The 18,383-nt window shown below is 41.4% G+C and overlaps 1 protein-coding gene across 4 annotated transcripts in view; it reads right to left on the reverse strand.

Annotated features, from left to right (window-relative positions):
* The window catches only part of MYO9A (myosin IXA), a 173,821-nt gene that overhangs the window by 92,811 nt on the left and 62,627 nt on the right, over nt 1-18,383 (reverse strand). For 3 of the 4 annotated variants that reach the window (XM_041469324.1, XM_041469323.1, XM_041469322.1), the window contains exons 4-8: nt 14,668-14,730; nt 12,913-13,012; nt 10,166-10,222; nt 6,294-6,391; nt 4,150-4,276 (exon numbers count right to left, since the gene is read on the reverse strand). In XM_041469324.1, coding sequence (XP_041325258.1) covers nt 4,150-4,276; nt 6,294-6,391; nt 10,166-10,222; nt 12,913-13,012; nt 14,668-14,730 — 445 coding nt within the window. The remainder of the gene's footprint in view (nt 1-4,149; nt 4,277-6,293; nt 6,392-10,165; nt 10,223-12,912; nt 13,013-14,667; nt 14,731-18,383) is intronic. The other variant, XM_041469325.1, reaches the window with a different exon arrangement.

Raw genomic sequence — 18,383 nt, forward strand, 5'->3', positions numbered from 1 at the left:
CACTGTCTGCTCCATAATCCTCATCCCCTCCCCAATTAATTTCCAAGACATTTATCACAGGAGGAGCCCCAGTGTCTGTGGGATCCCTCAGGGAAGCTGAAGGCCATTTTTTAGTGCAAGAAGAACTTGAGCACATAAATCTCCTGGAGAGGCCAACTTTAGCTCCAAACACAAATGTGCACTGGGAAATCTGGCAAAACTAATTTAGGGCACTTGATAACTTTATTTACCTTTATTTGCATTGAGGTTAGGTATTGCATTGGTTACCTAAACCTAAAAACTGAATACAAAATTGCTCCACTGAGCAAAGACAGATTTATCTCCTCCCTCAATGCTCCATCCATGGAAATAACTTCCCATTTTAGTAAACAAACACAATTAAAATGTTCCTACTGTTCCAATGGGAAACAAAAAGTGTCTTTTAAGGTCAACTACATAATCTGTAATATATTATTTTTATTAATAAGCCCACAAATGAGCTTTTCCAAGCTTTTCCCCCAGAAACACAAAGTTTTACACAACCCTCTGCGATTTCTACTCAGGCCCTGGGATATTTGCAGTGCTTGCACAGGACTCCACGTCTGCTTGATCCATCAGGCAGCCTTGACATCACTCCCCAGCACAGCATTTCAGCAGAGTTTAAACAAAGGCCCTGAAAAATCTGCCAAAAGCATCACATAATCCACACACTATGTCTATTCCTGAAAAAAAAAAAATGGAATCAGGGATTTTACTGTAAATGAAACAATGATCTGCAGAGTCTGGCCAAAATCCTATATTGCAGTTTCAACAAACGCTGCTCTGGATGGTTTAATAAAGCAAAAATATATTGGATGGGGTTGTTGATATCTAAAAAGCAAATCCATTGCAGATCATCATCTCCTCCCAGATTCCTTCAAAAAATCTCTCTATTAGCTTCATTTTATAGGGACACAAACCTCATTACACAGAGGGAGGATAGTTGTGCAGTGGTGTTGCATTAACTGGTGCAGCAGGGGAGTTCCCCCAGTTACCATTAGAGATCCCAACACAAACCAACCAGCTCACGAAAATCTGGGGCACATTCCCCTTTGCAGTGGGAGAAGACCCTAATTTTGCCTAAGTTTTTAATTTCAGCCAGGCTGGTGGTTCCCCTCCTGCCCTTGGAGGCTACATCCCCATGGAGGCCATGCTGGAGCATCTCTGCGTCCCCTCTTGGCTGCTCTCAGAGATGGCCAATGCAGCTCCAGTTGCAGTTTTTCCTTCTCTTTTCTGTGTCAAATCCTTGACTGAAAAATCCAATGAGTCATTTCAGTATAAAGATCAACCCAGAAGTTGCCCCAGGATAAGGAAGTATCAGATCACAGTTTCTTCCATCCCTTTGCTGTGCTCCAGTCGGTCCCACCAAACAGCCAGTGACCACAGGAAAGGAAGTTCAGCTCTCTGTCAACTCATATTACTTTTATTCTGAGATGATTTTTCAGTTATTAGTGTCTAATGCCAAGATCTGGAGAGGGGATTAACAACTTTTTCAAGCCAATTCATAATTTCAGCAACAATGGGAAAAGCAAAACTGTTCAGTGACCACAAAGAAAAAAAGAATGTAATAAAGTAATTACCCAAATGAGACAAAATACTAAGTGTCAAATGTTTTAAGCAGTATTTTAAATCTCTGGCTGAGCAGAACTCATTGCACTTAATGTGGAAAGCTGTAATGAATAAGGAGTTGTGGCTGCTCTTTGTAATGGTGCTTCATCTGTTTGAAACCTTTGGTTGTTCCTTAGGGTCAAACCTGAATAAGCAGCAACATCTGTTGAGGTCTGCGAAGCGAAATGTGGCATTTCATAAAGATAAATCAAGTCTGAAAATGAGATTATTTGCTTTATTTCAGCTGATTTCAGTGGGTCTATTGCAGGCAGCAAATGCTTCCAGTTCCTTGGATCAATTCTCACCTAAATGCAACTTAAGGGACAAACAACACCGCTTCCCAAACTCAGTGATGCATTTCATCAGATCCTACCTCAATGCAGCAAGCATTGTCCCAATCTAATTAACAAGCATTTTATGTTTAGATGGTCATTTAATTTGCAAAAAGAATTACCAAGATGACCAGAAATCTATCAGTTTGCTCAGATACATTAGATCTCAATGGTTAGGGTTGGGTTGTTTTTTTTTTAATGGTGAAAAACAAATACATTTATTGATTTTTACATCTTGTTGACACTACCTGGGGGTGCTGTTCCAGCTCAGGGCATTAAGGCACCGTTGGATTGACATGGCTCAGCCAATGCTTCATTTCACATAATCATGTGTAAAAACCACTCCACGACCTCCCCGCATGCAGATGTTGCAAAAGGGTTTGTTTGCAAAGGCAAAGACCCAAAGCCTGGAACTTTTTCAGCTCTCTAAGTCACTCTCTTACTCAAAACTTTTTTAAAAAACAATTACTTAACTGACTTGGCCACATTTAACAGGGTAAAATCAACAACATTCTGCTCCCCACTTATATTTTCCTTCTGTTTATTTCTGCAATTTCCAATGCCAAGATGCAAAGAGCATCCAGCTGCTCAAACCATATTTTACAGAAGCTTTCCCCTCCCTAAATTCAAAGTATTAATGAAGTGCTATGAAAATCCCTGAGAGCCAATTCCCAAGTTCTGTAGGTAGGGAGATAACACAACAGTTATTTAATGGAATTAATGGGAAGAGCACCATGTGTAACACAAAAGAACAAGTTGCGTTCTGAATCCACCATAAAATCAGCACAAATTCATTTTCCAGACCATCCAGGGAGTACAAAGGGTAAAGATAATTGTTGCTATAATCAACTAGAAGAAAAACAGTTCAGTTGCAAGAGGTTTAGAGCATTTCAAGTGCAGTGAGACAGCAAGGGGAGATTCTGGCCACCTCAATCTATGTCAGGAAGTTTTTGAGCTCAGCTCCTGAAGGTTAGTAGGACAAGTTGGCTCATTCAAGACTTTTCTCATGAAAATAAGTACCACAGCTTCGTAACCTGCTTGGGCTGACAGAGCAGATCTCCTAAGAACTCATTTAATGCTTTTGCACTGACTTACTGGACGAGGCCTGGGCCAGCCAGGTGGAGTCCTACAAACCCTTCCCAAGGGACACCAGCACAGCAGAGGCTCACAGAGGCCAAGGTATCAGGTCCTAAACAGCAGATAATCAACAGATGCACCAAAGAACTCCATAACAGGCCCATAAATAGGGACTAGAGGGGTGAGATGGGCCTACATATTCCCTTGTGGAATCTGGCAGGTAGTAACAGAAAAAAAAACACAGCGAGAAAGCTCAGCACCTCCTACAGCCAGCACAGAACCAAAACATGGGGCTATGGTCGTACAACTGCTCGAGTTCCTCAGACAGACTTTGGGACAGATTTGAGGAGCACCAGCTGATGGCTGGCAATTGAAGACAATGCCGTGTTGGACAGCAGGATTGCTTGGCATCTAGACCCTGAAACCTTACACATTTAATCACAGAAACAGGATTTTCAGTCAATGAAACCTGAAGCTGAAGAGTAGGGGCAAAATCCCTCCATGAAAAACCTTTTAAAAGAAGTTCCTTACCTTTTCCCTGGCAAACATGAACAGCCCATAAGAATGGAAACACACAAAAACTTGTATTTGTGTGCCCCCAATGAAGGCAAGGAAATGATGAATCTGACTCCATGCTCTTAGAAGGCTAATTTATTATTGAATGAACTATATTATATTAAAGAATACTATACTAAAACTATATTAAACTATACTAAAGAATACAGAAAGGATACAGACAGAAGGCTAGAAAGATACTAAATGCAACTCGTGACTCTTTCCAGAGCCTGACACAGCTTGGCCGTAATTGGCCAATAAGTCAAAAACAATTCACATAAAACCAATGAAACAATCACTAGTTGGTAAACAATGTCCAAACACATTCCAAAGCAGCAAAACACAGGAGAAGCAAATCAGGTAATTATTATTTTCATTTTTCTCTGAGGCTTCTCAGCTTCCCAGGAGAAGAATCCTGGGCAAAGAGATTTTTCACAAAATATGACGGTGACAAGCTTACTCTTTGGTAAAACTGGAAATAAATTGCACCTGTTTTGTGTCCTGTATCAGAGGTGGCTTGTTTGGTGTGAAAGTTTCAGGAGGGAAAGCAGAGCCTTACCTCCAGCAGCTCTGACACAACAGGAAGTATTTCAGGGTTGCAGATATCGATGGAGTCATCCCTGTAGGTCTTCTTTTTGTACCGGATGTTCCCCAGATGCAGGATCGCCGACAGCAGAGAGAAAATCCTAAATAGAGACAATTCATTTTCACTCAGTTTTCCGTAAAGTGAATGAAGTAGCAAATTTCACCCCCAAGGGCCATGCCCCTCTTTGGCTCATTCTTCTGATTTTCAATGCAAAGAATCCACTTCACCTCACGTCAAAAAGATTTTCATTTAGTCAAGTACCAAACTTGCATCCATACAGTTGCCTTGAAAATTCTTTAACACATCAAACCCCCAGTTACAAAATTACAGTCCGTGTTGTAAGAAAAATAGAAATCCTCCAGTAATCTTGGTATCTAGATTAATTATTTATCACGCAATTTCCTAAATTAAGGGATAGAGTGGGTGTGGCCATGCAGGTGATCCCTCTTAGTCTCCTTGGACGCATTTTTTTGTCACCTTTTTGGATCCAGTCCCAGCCAGGAACAGAAGACTGTACAAAACAGCATAAATGCTTTTATAATATCTAAGCAACTGAAACAAAGAAAAGATGTGAAACTTCAAAGAAATTTATCCAACCAATTTTTCTGTTTTGAAGGGAATTTGGTAATTTTTAAGTTATCTCCCCTCTAAAAAAAATAGGATCAGACACTCAAAGAATATCCTGAGTTAGAAGGGATCCACAAGGTTCATCAAGCCCAACTCCTAAGTCATGTCTGACTTCAGCTATAAATCCTGTTTGTCCCTAATTCTACACTCCATTGGGAGCTAAAAATGAATAAACCCAAACGTGATTCCTAGCTATGCCACCAGCTTGTCTGGACAACACACCTTCACCTCTCCAAGTCCTCCCTTATCTCCAAAACAGGGATACTGACTCCTTGTTGTGAATTTCAGGATGCAATTTTATAAAAATTTCTCTTTGCTGTTTCCACAAAGGTGAAACCCCATATTTTGCTATAAAGAAATTACTTTTAAAAGTAGAGTAGTATTTAAAACATACTCCCTGGTATGTTTTACCCTGTATCTCAGCTGAAGGTGGTTCTTATTTGTACTGCAGTTGTATAACGCCAAGCAAAATAAATCTGCTCGTGTAGTGAAGAATCCACTTTATTTTTGACACGCAAAATTCACCAGGAGCAACTTGTGTGCCAAGAAAAATCATTGCACAGTAAATCAGAAGTGAGAATTTACTGCATCACCCGACTCTGCTCAGTCCTGACACTTCTTGATTGCTTTGCTCAGGCAATTAAACCCCTCAACAGGCTTTAGACAAACCTTGTCCTGAAGCCTGATAAAGCAGCCCCTGACACAGAACACAGTCACACAAGTCTGGATCCTTGGGTTTATCCACGTGTGTGGGGAAGTTAGAGAAAAATCAGTTTAATTTCATAATTGATTCGTTACAAGTGAGGGATAAAGAACGAGCTCTCAAAATTTCTCAGCTGTGTGAAAATATCTTTGAAGTAATTTTTTTTGTCAAGTTCTTCCCAACTTACTCAAGCCTTTCAAGCCAAAAATCAACACAGGAGGGATTATTTTGTAGGTCTGGTTGGAGATGACCCTTAGGAACCCTCTAATTCCATGGTGTCAGTGGTGTCTCAACCCAGCTAAAGTCCAGTTTTCAAACCAGCATGTCCAGTGCATTAGTGGAAAAGGCCAGTTGGAAATGCATCTACAGACCTAGAACTGCACACAAAGGGTTAAGTTTCATGAGGGATAATGAGAACTTCTGATTAAACCAAGCTCTGGATTCATGACATGCAGAGTGAGGCGTGATTATTCATGAACACTTGAGAAATACTTCAAGATGTCAACTCCTGCCAACGCTCCATTTGCATGAAGAGAATTGTTCAGTACAGCAGTGATCATGGAATCACAGAATGGTTTGGGTTGGAAGGGACTTAAACTCATCTGGGCTCCATCCTGCCATGGCAGAGACACCTTCCACTATCCCAGGTTGCTCCAAGCCCTGTCCAACCTGGCCTGGGACACCTCCAGGGATGGGGCAGCCACAGCATCTCTGGACAATGTCCTGCCAGTGGAGGTGGCATTAACCAGAATCATCTCCAAGCCATTAAAATGGAAAATAAACTCACTGTCTGCGTGTCTTGGGCAGAAACCCCACCATCTCCATGGCGAGTTGCAGCCGCTCAAAGTCGTGCTTCAGGTCCTCCCCTTCCACGGAGAAACAATCCTGTTGGATCAAACACACAGAGGAAGCACTGACACAACTAACACCACATCAGGTCCAGATGGCCAAGTCAGCGCTCTGTAAATATCACTGAGTGATCTCCAGGTCTTTCATCAGCAACATTTCCAACCTGGCACTGGAAATACAACATTTCTGGCTAATACTTTCTGGAGATATATCCTCGTTTCCCAGGTTTAACCTCTAAGGAAAGAGGTGAGCCACCTCATTCCAACAGTATGTGAGAGTTGGTCAGTGTGACCCTACACAAAAAGGATGGGAAATAACAACAAGACGAAATCTGTTCTACATTTACAAGCAGTTTATTCTACATTCAGTCGTATATCTAAGGAGGGAAATTCAGTTTTTAAATAGAATTCAGATAACTTCATGTAAATGATCAGTGCATTAAATCCTGTGTGGGAAAGGCAAATCTTAAAATATATTTCTCAGAAACTTTATTTGAACCACGTAGAAGTTATTTCAAAATTGGGAGAATCTGAGATCCAGGATATTTTATACTTCTTGGAGGCTCATGTGCCTGACCAGTTTTGTTTTTGCTTGATATCAGTCACTGACATGTTTGGAAAAATCCAGTGACACTCCAGATCCAAACAAAGTTGTCCTGAACCAATATTTAAGAAACACAAATGCTCTTTAAATTAATATATAAACCATTAATATGGCCAAATATATTCTGCTTTGGCTAACTGTAGGCCTTCAATGGATTATTTATTCTTCTCTCTGCCTTCCTAGCTTATATTTAATATTCTACCCATTGCTGCCTATAAAAACTACCCATCTATAAATCAAAATTAATTTATTGTGTATCACACAATATTATGCTATTTTAAACCTCAGACTATTTTATTAACACTTAAATCAAGACTTTCTACAAGTAATTAGAGAGTTTCAACAAGTTAATCCAAGTGTAAGTAAATACAAATAAAAATTCTATAAAAGACTATTAAAAGTTTATTAAAATAATACAAATAAAAATTGTAGCTGCAGTTGGAATTAATTAAGCAGCTGAATGCACATAATTTATTTTCATAATTTCCTGAACATCATATTTATCACACAAGGAAATGTGCAAAAAAATTTGCACAAATACTTAGGAAAGACTGCATTAAGTAGGGTTATGTAAATCATTGAAAAGCCACTTGTACTCACTGATATTACAGAAGATTAAGCATAAATACAGAATATACAGAATGAAGTTATTTTATAATATATCAGCTTTGTGGTTTACAGCATTTAAAGCCTCACAACCATATCAACAAAGTTCTTCATCCCACTCCAGAGAATCATTACAGGCATAGTTATAATTAGAGTGGAAAACCCTTATTTAAGATATATATTTATCTATATTATTTCTATATTTAAATGTTTATATTATTATTTATTATATTGTTTACATATTTAAAATATTTATTGCAGCATAGGAGACATCCACACAACTGCACTAAAAGCCAGAGAAGTGCAATTGGACAAGAAAATCGAAATTTTTTTATCAATTGTCCTCAGGGACAAGTTAATGCTCCATGGGCAAAGTGAATTTGGAGCTTTTGAACAGTAAAATCTCTTAAAACCATGCAGAGCATCAATGAAGGCAGGGATTGAAATTCCAGGAGAAAATACCAGCCTGTTTTAGGAAACAGTCATTAGAAAAGGGCATTTTCACCTTCCATTAGGAGCTAACCAGAAACAACCTTGCTCCAGAGCCACCTAAAGGGACACGACAACGACATCACCAAGAGCAGGGACACCAAAGGCACCAGCACTGATTATTCACCATAAAACCTCAGGGCAAGACCTTGTCCCTCCTAAGCTCCAAGCCTGCCTTCCTCAGCCACTGCTCTTGCACTGAGAACTCAGCAGAACTTCCCACCCTCCTTCTGGCACGACCTGGACTTGGCAGGACAACAACACACCCACAAATCCAGCAAATTAGGCAGCTTTAAAGCTTTTTTTAAAGACACCAAGTGGTGCTTTTAGTGGCACTCCACATTCCAGGAGACATTTTCATTTTCTGGCATCATTCCTCCAAAATTAAGTCACGAGTCAACAGCAAAATACCCTGGACGACTCCGAAGCAGCACAATCTACGCCGAAGGCAATTTAATTAACGATTTACATAACAATTGCCCGACTCATTAATCCGCATGGAAAGACTTTTAGCAAATTCTCTGCTTAAAAGCGGATGCTCTCTGCAGTGTTCCAGCACGGAACCGCTTCCTAATGGATGATAAATGAAGGATAATTATAAAATAGAGGAGTGTCCTTGATATTAGAGCAGACAAGCATCACAAAGTCCATCCCCACAGACCTAACTTGCTGTTAATATCCTGCCAGAGCAATTAGTTTCCCAGCAAAAGTGAGTCCCCTGCTTCCTACAGTCACATCGAAGCAATCCATGGATTTCCATGGAAAATTTACAGAGGATAAAACAGAGTTCCTCTATAAATTTGGTGTCTGCAGCAGGTTGAGTCCATGGGTATGGGGAGAAGACCAGGGTAGGCTTAAGAGTGAATCATCAACTGAAGCAAACAGGACTGTCACAGAAAATTATCTCAAATAAAATGATCCTAAATAAATCAGCAAATAAACAGCCAAATGGTAATAACACATGGTTTTGTTGCACAGAATAAGGGCACAGACATGGCAGTCCCCAGGCTGGCAGGGTGTTCTTGGTCATGCCAGGAGAAGGTACGAAATTTTGGGGTTGTTTTAATTTTAATTCCTTCAGCAAATTGTCCCAGCCCATTCCTAAAGCAATTAAGGGCTTTCCAACTTAAAAAAGGGTATTAAGGTCTAGAACAGCACCTGCTCATCACTCCCTGCTCCTGCAGGGCCCCTATGGATGCTGATGGATTAAGGATGCCAATCCAATAGTCAATATTTTTAACCTTGTGAGGGAAATTCCCTCCTCCCCTCCTAAGGACCTGCAGGGAAATGTTGCTGTTAAGACACTTGTTTAGCCCAAGTGAATCCAGCTCTTTCCCAGATCACCTCTTACTCTTCCAGATGCATCAGCAAGACTTTGGCAATCATCAAGCACACAGAAAACTTGCAGGAAGGACAAGCAGCTGATGCCAAACATGCTTCCACATGCAGGACACACCGACGGGGAGCACCATGGGACACACAGACACCCAGAGCAGGAGAAGCCGGGGAAGGGGGAGAAGTTTCACCATTCCCTTTTTTGGGACAATCCATTTGGAAAGGATGATCATGTCAGCAGAAGTATTTTTGGAGAAGGAATTGTTTCTGCATTCTGAACAATATCAGGATTTGATTTTGTCACAGATGGCTGGGGGGATGTTTTTGGGTTTGTCTGTTTTTTCCTGGAAGCTGGAGAGCAGATACACCACTACAACCAGCATGAACTGATGCATCTCTTGGGGCTTCAAGACACTGATTTGCTGTTTTATTGGAATGGAATTTCAATTTTCACATTGCTGTCACATCACAATTTCCATACACCATCACGTATTCCATCAGGAAGGAATGAAAACCCCCTTAGTTTTCTAAAACTGAGAGGGCTGTGGAGACATGACCATCTCCAACTGCTGCAGAAGCTTTCCAAATGGAAGGAACCATAAAAGGGCAAGGGGAAAAAAAAAAATCTGTACTATTGTCACAAGCAACACCACTGCAGGGCAAAGGGTGGTTAATGGGTTAAACTTCATTGGATTTGGCTTTCTTTGTGTCCCTAAGACACTCAAGTGAGAGCAGCCCTGCACCAGCAACACGGAAGAGGCGGGTTCTTGTACTGACCGGCTCCGAGTCATAGCAATAATCATCCCAGCTCTCTCTGAGGGGTTTCTTTGTCATCTGAAAGCAAGGCAGAGCGGGTTAAGTGGTGTTCCCACCCCAAATCACCCCGACCACCTGCTCCCTAAGCAGGAAAATTATTGATATTCTGCATAGTCATTCCCTAGTTTTATTTGTTTTAAGGGGAGATGCATGATGCTTTTGCATTCCTGGTGCTGGTTCCTGCTCACAGTGCATCTCATCGAGCGAGGCCCTCTCATCAATAATCCTAATGGATATACTAAAATATGTTCTTCTTAAGAGTTGAGGAAACTCTTGGTTTACTTGGAGCTGAAGAGCCACTGATGCCAAAATCTCACTGAAGAACAGATTTGGTTTGTTCCTACTCTCAACCTCTGCTCCAGACAAACACAAGTGTAGCAAAAGTGAGATTCTTCCAAGCAACACTCCAAAAGCTTTTTAGGAATTTGTGTCTTTTTCCAATCAGACAGAGACAGAGTTGAGAGAAGACAAAGCATTACCAGTACAAAGGGGGAGAGAGATGGCACTGGAGCTCCTGAGGAGCTGAAAATAAGGATCTAAACCTGCAAATAGCTGTTTTCAAAATGGATAAAAGTTAATAACCAGCACAGAAAATATTCAGCGAGCTGCAGGGTGCGCACAAGTGGGTACACCTGCCACTGGGGGAGAGGTGGAAATACTTATCCCCATACTCAGGGGATACTTTGAGTAAATTTGCATTTTAAAATAAACTGAAATCTTTATTTTCAATCTGCTCCCTCCATTTACAGAGCAGATTTTGGTTAAGTATCTTAATAGATTATTTCTCATCTGCAAAGCAAACTCCCCTTTTGCTTTGCATAACACAAGAAGAGCAGAGGAACCTGGGAGGAGGAAAGTAAAGCCTGACTCAGGACTGAGTCACTCCTTCACTTCAGGGGCCTGGTTCAATATTTTATGGCTTCTCTATATGAATATTTAATTTTCAGTAAAACACTTCAGTTCATGTCTGAGCTGGTTCTTTTCCCTTTTAAAATGAAGGGTCTTCTGCAGGACACACTTAAGAAGAGATTGCAAATGTTCAAGGGTCATTTTATCATTTTTTTCTTAAATGTTTCCCAAGTTTCTTTTTCCATTTCTCCACTATCTCTTTTTTCCTTTTTCTCCTTATTTTCCTTTTTGTTTCTCCTGCAGGGCAGGGAATAGCTGCTACTGCACTGTCAGATGGTCTTCATGTGAAACCATGCCCAGACCACATCTAAAGGTGCTGTTTTTCCACAGTTGTCAGTGTTAACTCTAGTCCTAATTACTAAAAATTATTTTAAAACCTCCCAAAAACTCAGAGTGTCACTGCTGTCCAAACAGTGTGTTCAGAGAAGTCCAGAGTCTGCTTCCCTGATCCATTGGACTGATCTTAGCAGCTTTCTCCAGCTTACTTGCCCCACAGCACCTTAATTTTGATTAAAATAAACATTTCACCCTAAATTGTACTATTCCTACTGGTTCCTTACACTACGTGCCGTTAGATTACTAATTTTCCTTTAAATATAAATGCTCTTAAACTGCTATGTAAAAGAAAAGGACTGTAATTAAAAGCAATGTTTTCAACTAACAGAAAGTGACTGGATGGCCCAACAAAACCTGAGAATCCAACAAAACATTCCATCTTGGCATTGTCCCACTGCAAAACCATGGCACAGATGGTGCTGGAGATCACACCACGTTCTCCAACCAACGCCTGAGGCACAGAGACTCCAGCAAAGAGCCCCCAGCCCTCAAAGTGTTCCTCACTTGGGAACATTTCCCAATCCTGCCATGGGTGTGTGGGAGTCATTAATATACAATGGATTTTGGTGTTGATTGCTTGCTTTAAAAACATCCTTAAAAAGTCCCTGGTAATTGAGAGCTATTCCTGAATGAAGTTATATTTCTATAAAGACTAAAGGTTATTTGGGTTGGGCTGTGGGTCCAAGTTTCTTTCCAGCTTAGGGGTTAAATCACTCTTTATTGCTCCTCATGTTTCAGCACCAAGAAAATTGCAATTAGTTAAAATCAACATGTAACTTAACTCCTCTTCCACATATTCCTCCTCTTTTTGGTCTTTTTGAAGTCCCTGCTTGCAAGAGTCACTGGATAACTGCCTAAATACCTCAAGTAAATCAGTTTATTATAAAATTATCATCATGTAAACTGAGTTTATTTGGCTGTTGGTTAACACCTCATCCATCATTAATTCCCAGGTTTTCAATGGCTGCTGTGGTTTTAGTTATATTAGACTTGTTCTATTGTTAAATTCAGAGGGTCTTGCTAAAAGCCAGCCAGAAGCTACAGAATTAGGACTTCCTCATGCAAGATGTTATATCTCAGTATGCCACATCTTCCCCTCTTCTGCTCAGGAGTCAGTTATTAATGAGTAAATGGCATTCACACAGAGAGCAGGAAATTCTGACTGTTTCTCCCTCCAGCAATCAAAAACTCAATACATTTAACAGATCCCAGGTACAGAAAACGCTGATTATTTTTTACCTGAAACACTACCAGGTGCTCAGATTGCTAATGCAGAATTATTCCAATGACGGAAGACTTCCCATAAACCATTAAAACCAATTTTTAAATAGCTGCTACTGCACAAACCCCCACACCTTTAAAAACCCCCACTTTTACTACTCCACACCTCTTCTTTATTAGCATTAGATATCAGCAGAAGAAAAGGCCAAACCAAGGATTGTATTCCTGTATAGGACTCCCACCTGGTTAAGGTAATGATATTCCTCCGGCTGCTTCAGGTGAAACGCTGATCTCTCCTCCTCGCTCGCTCCTGCCAGGAGGTAATAAAATACATGGTAGTTCCTGGTGACAAATGAAAAACAAAAGCTGTTAGACTCGAAAATGAACAGCAGCACTGAGCAGAGGCACATTGAAACCTCCCAACCTGATTTTCCAGCTCCCAAGCTCAGGCCTGACACCGTTTAGAGCTGGTCTGTACCTGCTGTGCAGGGATGGAACAGATTCAATTATGTCATGGAGAATGAGATCCCTCTTCTCCATCCAAGGACAGCCACTGCCCTAGAATCTACTTGAAGAATTTCTAGCTGGGATGCTCAGGTTTTCCTTTAGAACCAAGTGCAATGCCCACATATTTCACAGAATCCCATAATCATTTAGGTGGCAAAAGACCTCCCAGAGCATTGAGTCCAACCTGTGCCCAAATCCCACCTTGTTCCCAGCCCAGAGCACTGAGCACCATGTCTAGGAATTCCTTGGACATCTCCAGGGATGGAGACTCCAAACATCCCTGGGCAGCCCCTTCCAATGCCTGACAACCCTTTCCATGAAGAAATTCCTCCCGGTGTGCAACCTGAGCCTCCCCTGGCACAGCTTGAAGGCGTTTCCCCTTGTCCTGTACCTCGTTCCCTGACTGTCCCCAGCTCCTTTATTAGAGCCTGACCTCTTTTTTTAGAATTTATTTCCTTGCAATGCAGAAATTATGAGTTTTCATACCTTATTACCATTAAAAAGGCAGCAACTTTGCAGTTGCTGTTCCATGAGACACGACTGAAAAATCTTCAAATATTCAAAAATTCAAATATTCAAAATACCTGAATATCACTAATGCTAAACCCACCCCAAGGGACACTCATCTCTTCTGCTTCCAGACGACTCTAACACAGATTAACGCCATTTCTTTCTAAAATTAAAGCTGTGCTTTTATGTTGGATGTTTTCCAAGAGGATCCAAGTTTAATCATCTTGCAACACCCAAGAGGACGTTTGTCAAGGCTGTAGATGCTCTTTAACTCCAGGAACAGCCCTGGAGCATTCCAGAAAACTCACACATCTGTCTCCAAAGGGAAACACAGCCAGAAGTGCCAAGAGTTGAAAGGCAACTAAAGGCAGCAAATATATTTAAAAGTGGAATAATAATTACTGAGAGAGGAGAGGAATATGCAACAAAGACTATGCATCAAATTAGGAAAGAACACACTTCACATAAGTTCATTCTCTATATAATTTTGGGTCTTTCTAGAGGCCCTGTGAAGGCTTCAGTGAACTGCAAAGAAGAATGAAAATACCATGTTTCTCTCCTAAAATGACACATTAAGCAGTTCACAAGTTGCACAAGAATGAAGTGGTACATAACAATCTATCTGCCATAAAGAAAATGAAAATTAAATGAAATGTAACAATATTGTAGTGGGAGGTCCCCTGCTCATAGCAGGGGTTGGAACAAGATAATCTTTAATGGTCCCTTTCCAATACAACCTATTCTATGATTTCATGGTAAGTCAAAGACTTTTGATAAAATAATGGAGTTGATTCCTTCCATTAGCAGATTTCTTCCTAAACAACAAAATATTCAAATATAAAATGCATCATTAATCTCTGCAGCACAGGGTTAAGAGTATGAAAATCCTGATCCCCTGTGCCAGCTCCACCAGGGATTTAAGTTATCTGTGCCACATATAGGAGTTAAACCCAAGCCCTGGGCAAAGCAGAGGCACCCACCGCTCGTTGTGCTCCTGATAGACCAGTCGGGACTTCTCCAGGAGGTATTTTTCAACATAAGCTCTGCAAGAGAAAAATCAAAGCATCATTCACTGACCTGATACTCAGCTTCAACGAACACAGCTTTACCAGGGGCTTCAGCCTTGTACCCACACAAAGAAGTTTCAGCCTTGTTTCACTTAGTTATATAAATTTCTTCCTCAGCAGAACAAGCCAAATATTATGTTTGGCTTTTGAGGTTTTTTTGGTTTGATACCAAGCCAAAACTAACTTGGATCTGAAAAACATGATCTCAGATGCGTCAGCCTATGGGCAAGAGAAATGCTGTCTGCAAGGAAGGAGCTCGGATCCCTATTTCATCCAAAGCCAGCAAAATCCCATTGCCTGCAGCCCAGGAGCCGTGCACATGGAAATACATCTGTGAGCACAAGCGTGCAAGATGCCATTTAGCTGCAGAATCAGTCCCCAAATCCCCATTCCCTCTTCCAGAAGAGCCACTTCTCACCAAAAATTTGGGTTATTAACTTCTGGCTCCAGTCAAAAAAAATAAACAATTGCAAAAGCTCCTCATTGCAGTTTACATTTTCTCCTAAGAGCCTCCACAACAAACACGCTCAATCTACATATTAAATACTTTTTTCAGGTTTGTCAAGTTAAACAAAGCTTCCACAGTTTTTTTTCTTCCAAACAAACCTAACCAGTAATGACAGGGATTTGGAAGCCAGAGTTCTAGGTGGCAGTTTGGATGGTGGAGCTGTGCTTTTCTGGTGACAGATGCCCAGTGACGTGGCTCCCACGGTCGGAGCTATGGAGGAATTAGGAAACCCAATGAACCTCAGGCATGGTGGGACAAGGAGGTGCTTTCCTTCACTATACTTTTCCTGGGAAAGCCAGATCTAATTATGACCTCCAGCACAACTTTCTCCCTTCCTTCTATAAAAACTAAAATATAAATCATCAGGACATGCTGCAAGGTTTTGTGAACATTCTTATGGCAGCTCTTGGGAGAGGCTACTGGAAGTGGCAAATCCAACTCCCTGCTGGATGATCTTGCTGGACAGGAGGAGTAAAGGAAGAGAAACAGCAAAGCTGTATTCCTGTTTATTCCCTGGGAGGAAACTGGGAACAGTCTATGTATGGATTTTCCTTACCCACAGGTTGATGGGGTTTTTATGTTCCCTTTCTAACCTGAACCCAATTTTTCCTTCCCAAGCCACGAATTCACGGCAGGGTCAGGGAACACAGGAATGAGAGCATCCCAGATCCCACTGATGAGATCCCACTGGATAATGGCTCAGACACTCCTGTACAACAACCTGCAACATGTCCATGCCCTTGGCATTCCTCCCCACCCCTATAATTTCTGCTCTTATTATAAACCACCCCAAAAATCATTCTTAGGCAATAATTTAGATTGGAAAGGTCTTCTGGAGGTCATCTGGTCCCAAACACAGGGGAATTTCATTTATTCATTTATTTGCTATTTTAAAATTTTCATTTTACTTTATAAATTTTATTGTAGAAAGTTTATATATTTTAAATTTTATTTTATATTTTATTCTAATTTTTTAATAGATGCAATTACAATGCTACTTGGGTAAAATGCTCCCTTGTTTAGTGCAAAGGTCACAATGAATCCAGGTCCCAAGAACAACATCTGTCCCTTCTTGTAACAGGATAGTGAGTAGGAAAACTAGCTTATGTCTTCAATAGTTGATGTCTCCAAATTTATTTTTATTTACCATTGTCAGCTATCAGTTTGACCTTTTCTTTGCTCTTTAACAGCAAAGAAAAGGAGCTCTAAGGGAATGATCTTATGTAAAACACTGATTTAAATACAGAGAGCCTGTATTTCACAGGGCTTTGATTTAAACCCCTCCTAGCTGGCTCTAAAGCCTCTCCCATCTGGCTCTTCTGCCATTTCATGGCTCATGTCAGGTGTCAAGGCTTTTGATCATCTCATGGGGACTGAGCAGGTTGCAAAGACCTTCCTCCAGGCCTGGCTTATCATGGATTAGTACATCCAAAATTCAGGAAGCCTCCTGGAAATGCACTGAACTGCAGCACTGCTCCTACTCCATCAATCTGAGACCATCCAAAACTTCATCTTACAGGGTGGGGCTGGGTCCTGCTCAAACTCCTGCCTGTTCAATCTCTTCACGTTTTGGGTGATTATACTCAGAGAGGTTGTAAGCAAATTTTCAAATGTTATTTTCAACCTCTGAAGAGAGGAAAACTCTGATTAGGGGCTGCAATTTATAGTTCCACTACCAAAGCTGCTGATATTCAGAACACAGGGTGATAATTGATTTGGGTTGTGCTAAAAAAAAATTTGCTAAGTTTTTACAAAGATCTTCTTTCACAGGAAAAAAAAAACATACGGGCTCATATGTCACATATTCTTTTTGTTTTTAAAATGCATGTATTTTTCTTTAAACATCTTTTCTTTTCACTGGGAGAGCACTGCTAGCTCATAGCAGAGTACAGTCACAGCACACTGTGCAACCAAAGACCAAGAAAGCTAATTTTTTAAAAAGCAAACTCCTCCTATTTTATGAACTACAATACAGGAATATAATGTTATTTGCATATCTCTGCCAAATAAAAATAGAGGCCACAACCACAGTGCTGCTACATCATGCCAAGATAATACACAGTTAAGGCATTTGTTGGATTCTTGTTACTCAGGAGGTATTAAAAAAATCACGTTTATCCTTTTAAGAGAACTGTGCAGCAGAATTAAATAAGAGGGAAAAAAGAGCATCAGGTTTTACGTGGGATGCAAAACCAGTGGGAAAGGACGTGGAGTACCCAAGCTTGCTGAAAAATTAATGGCAGCTCTTTGTGTGATACTGTTCTGCTGAAAAAAAAAGAAAGCAAAAAATTTTAAAAGCAATTCTCTAAAATAACAACAAAGTCCCAGCAAGAGGTCTCTTAGCCAGCTGCAGAAATTATACAGCCCCTGAAATGCTTCTACTCCTCATTTTTCCAAATGACTCAGTTAGTTTGAGTTAAGAGGAGTTAACAAAGCCCTGCTCATTACAGCTCCTTGGTGATGATCTGATGCCATGGAAATTATCTGAAGCCAGAGAGAAAGTTTGGTTTAGGTAGTTCCATCCCTGCCATGGGCAGGGACATCTTCCACTAGCCCAGGCTGCTCCAAGCCATGACCAACATGGCCTGGAACACTTCCAGGGATGGGGAATCCACAGCTGCCCTGGGCAACCTGTGCCACCACCCTCACACCCTCACACCCTCACCACCCTCACAGCCAAGAATTCCTTCCCAAAACCCCATTTGGGGATATCCCACTTTCCCTCTGGCAGTGGGAAACCATTGCCCCATGTCCTGTCACTCCAAAGTCCCTCTCCAGCTCTCCTGGAGCCCCTTCAGGCCCTGGCAGGGGCTCTGAGCTCTCCCTGGAGCCTTCTCTCCAGGTGAGCTCCCCCAGCTCTCCCAGCCTGGCTCCAGAGCAGAGGGGCTCCACCCTCAGAGCATCCCCATGGCCTCCTCTGGGCTCTCTCCAGCAGCTCCACGTCCTCCCTGTGCTGGGACCCCAGGGCTGAGGCAGCTCTGCAGGTCGGGTCTCACCTGAACAGGGCAGAGGGGCAACATCTCCCTTTTCCTTTTCCTGCTGCCCATGCTGAGGGATCAGCCCAGGCCATGGGGGGTTTCTAGGTCCCCAGTGCACATGTCCATGAGCTTCTCATCAATCA

This window comes from Pyrgilauda ruficollis, unplaced genomic scaffold, assembly GCF_017590135.1.
Source record: "Pyrgilauda ruficollis isolate IOZ18807 unplaced genomic scaffold, ASM1759013v1 scaffold23, whole genome shotgun sequence".
Taxonomy (NCBI): domain Eukaryota; kingdom Metazoa; phylum Chordata; class Aves; order Passeriformes; family Passeridae; genus Pyrgilauda; species Pyrgilauda ruficollis.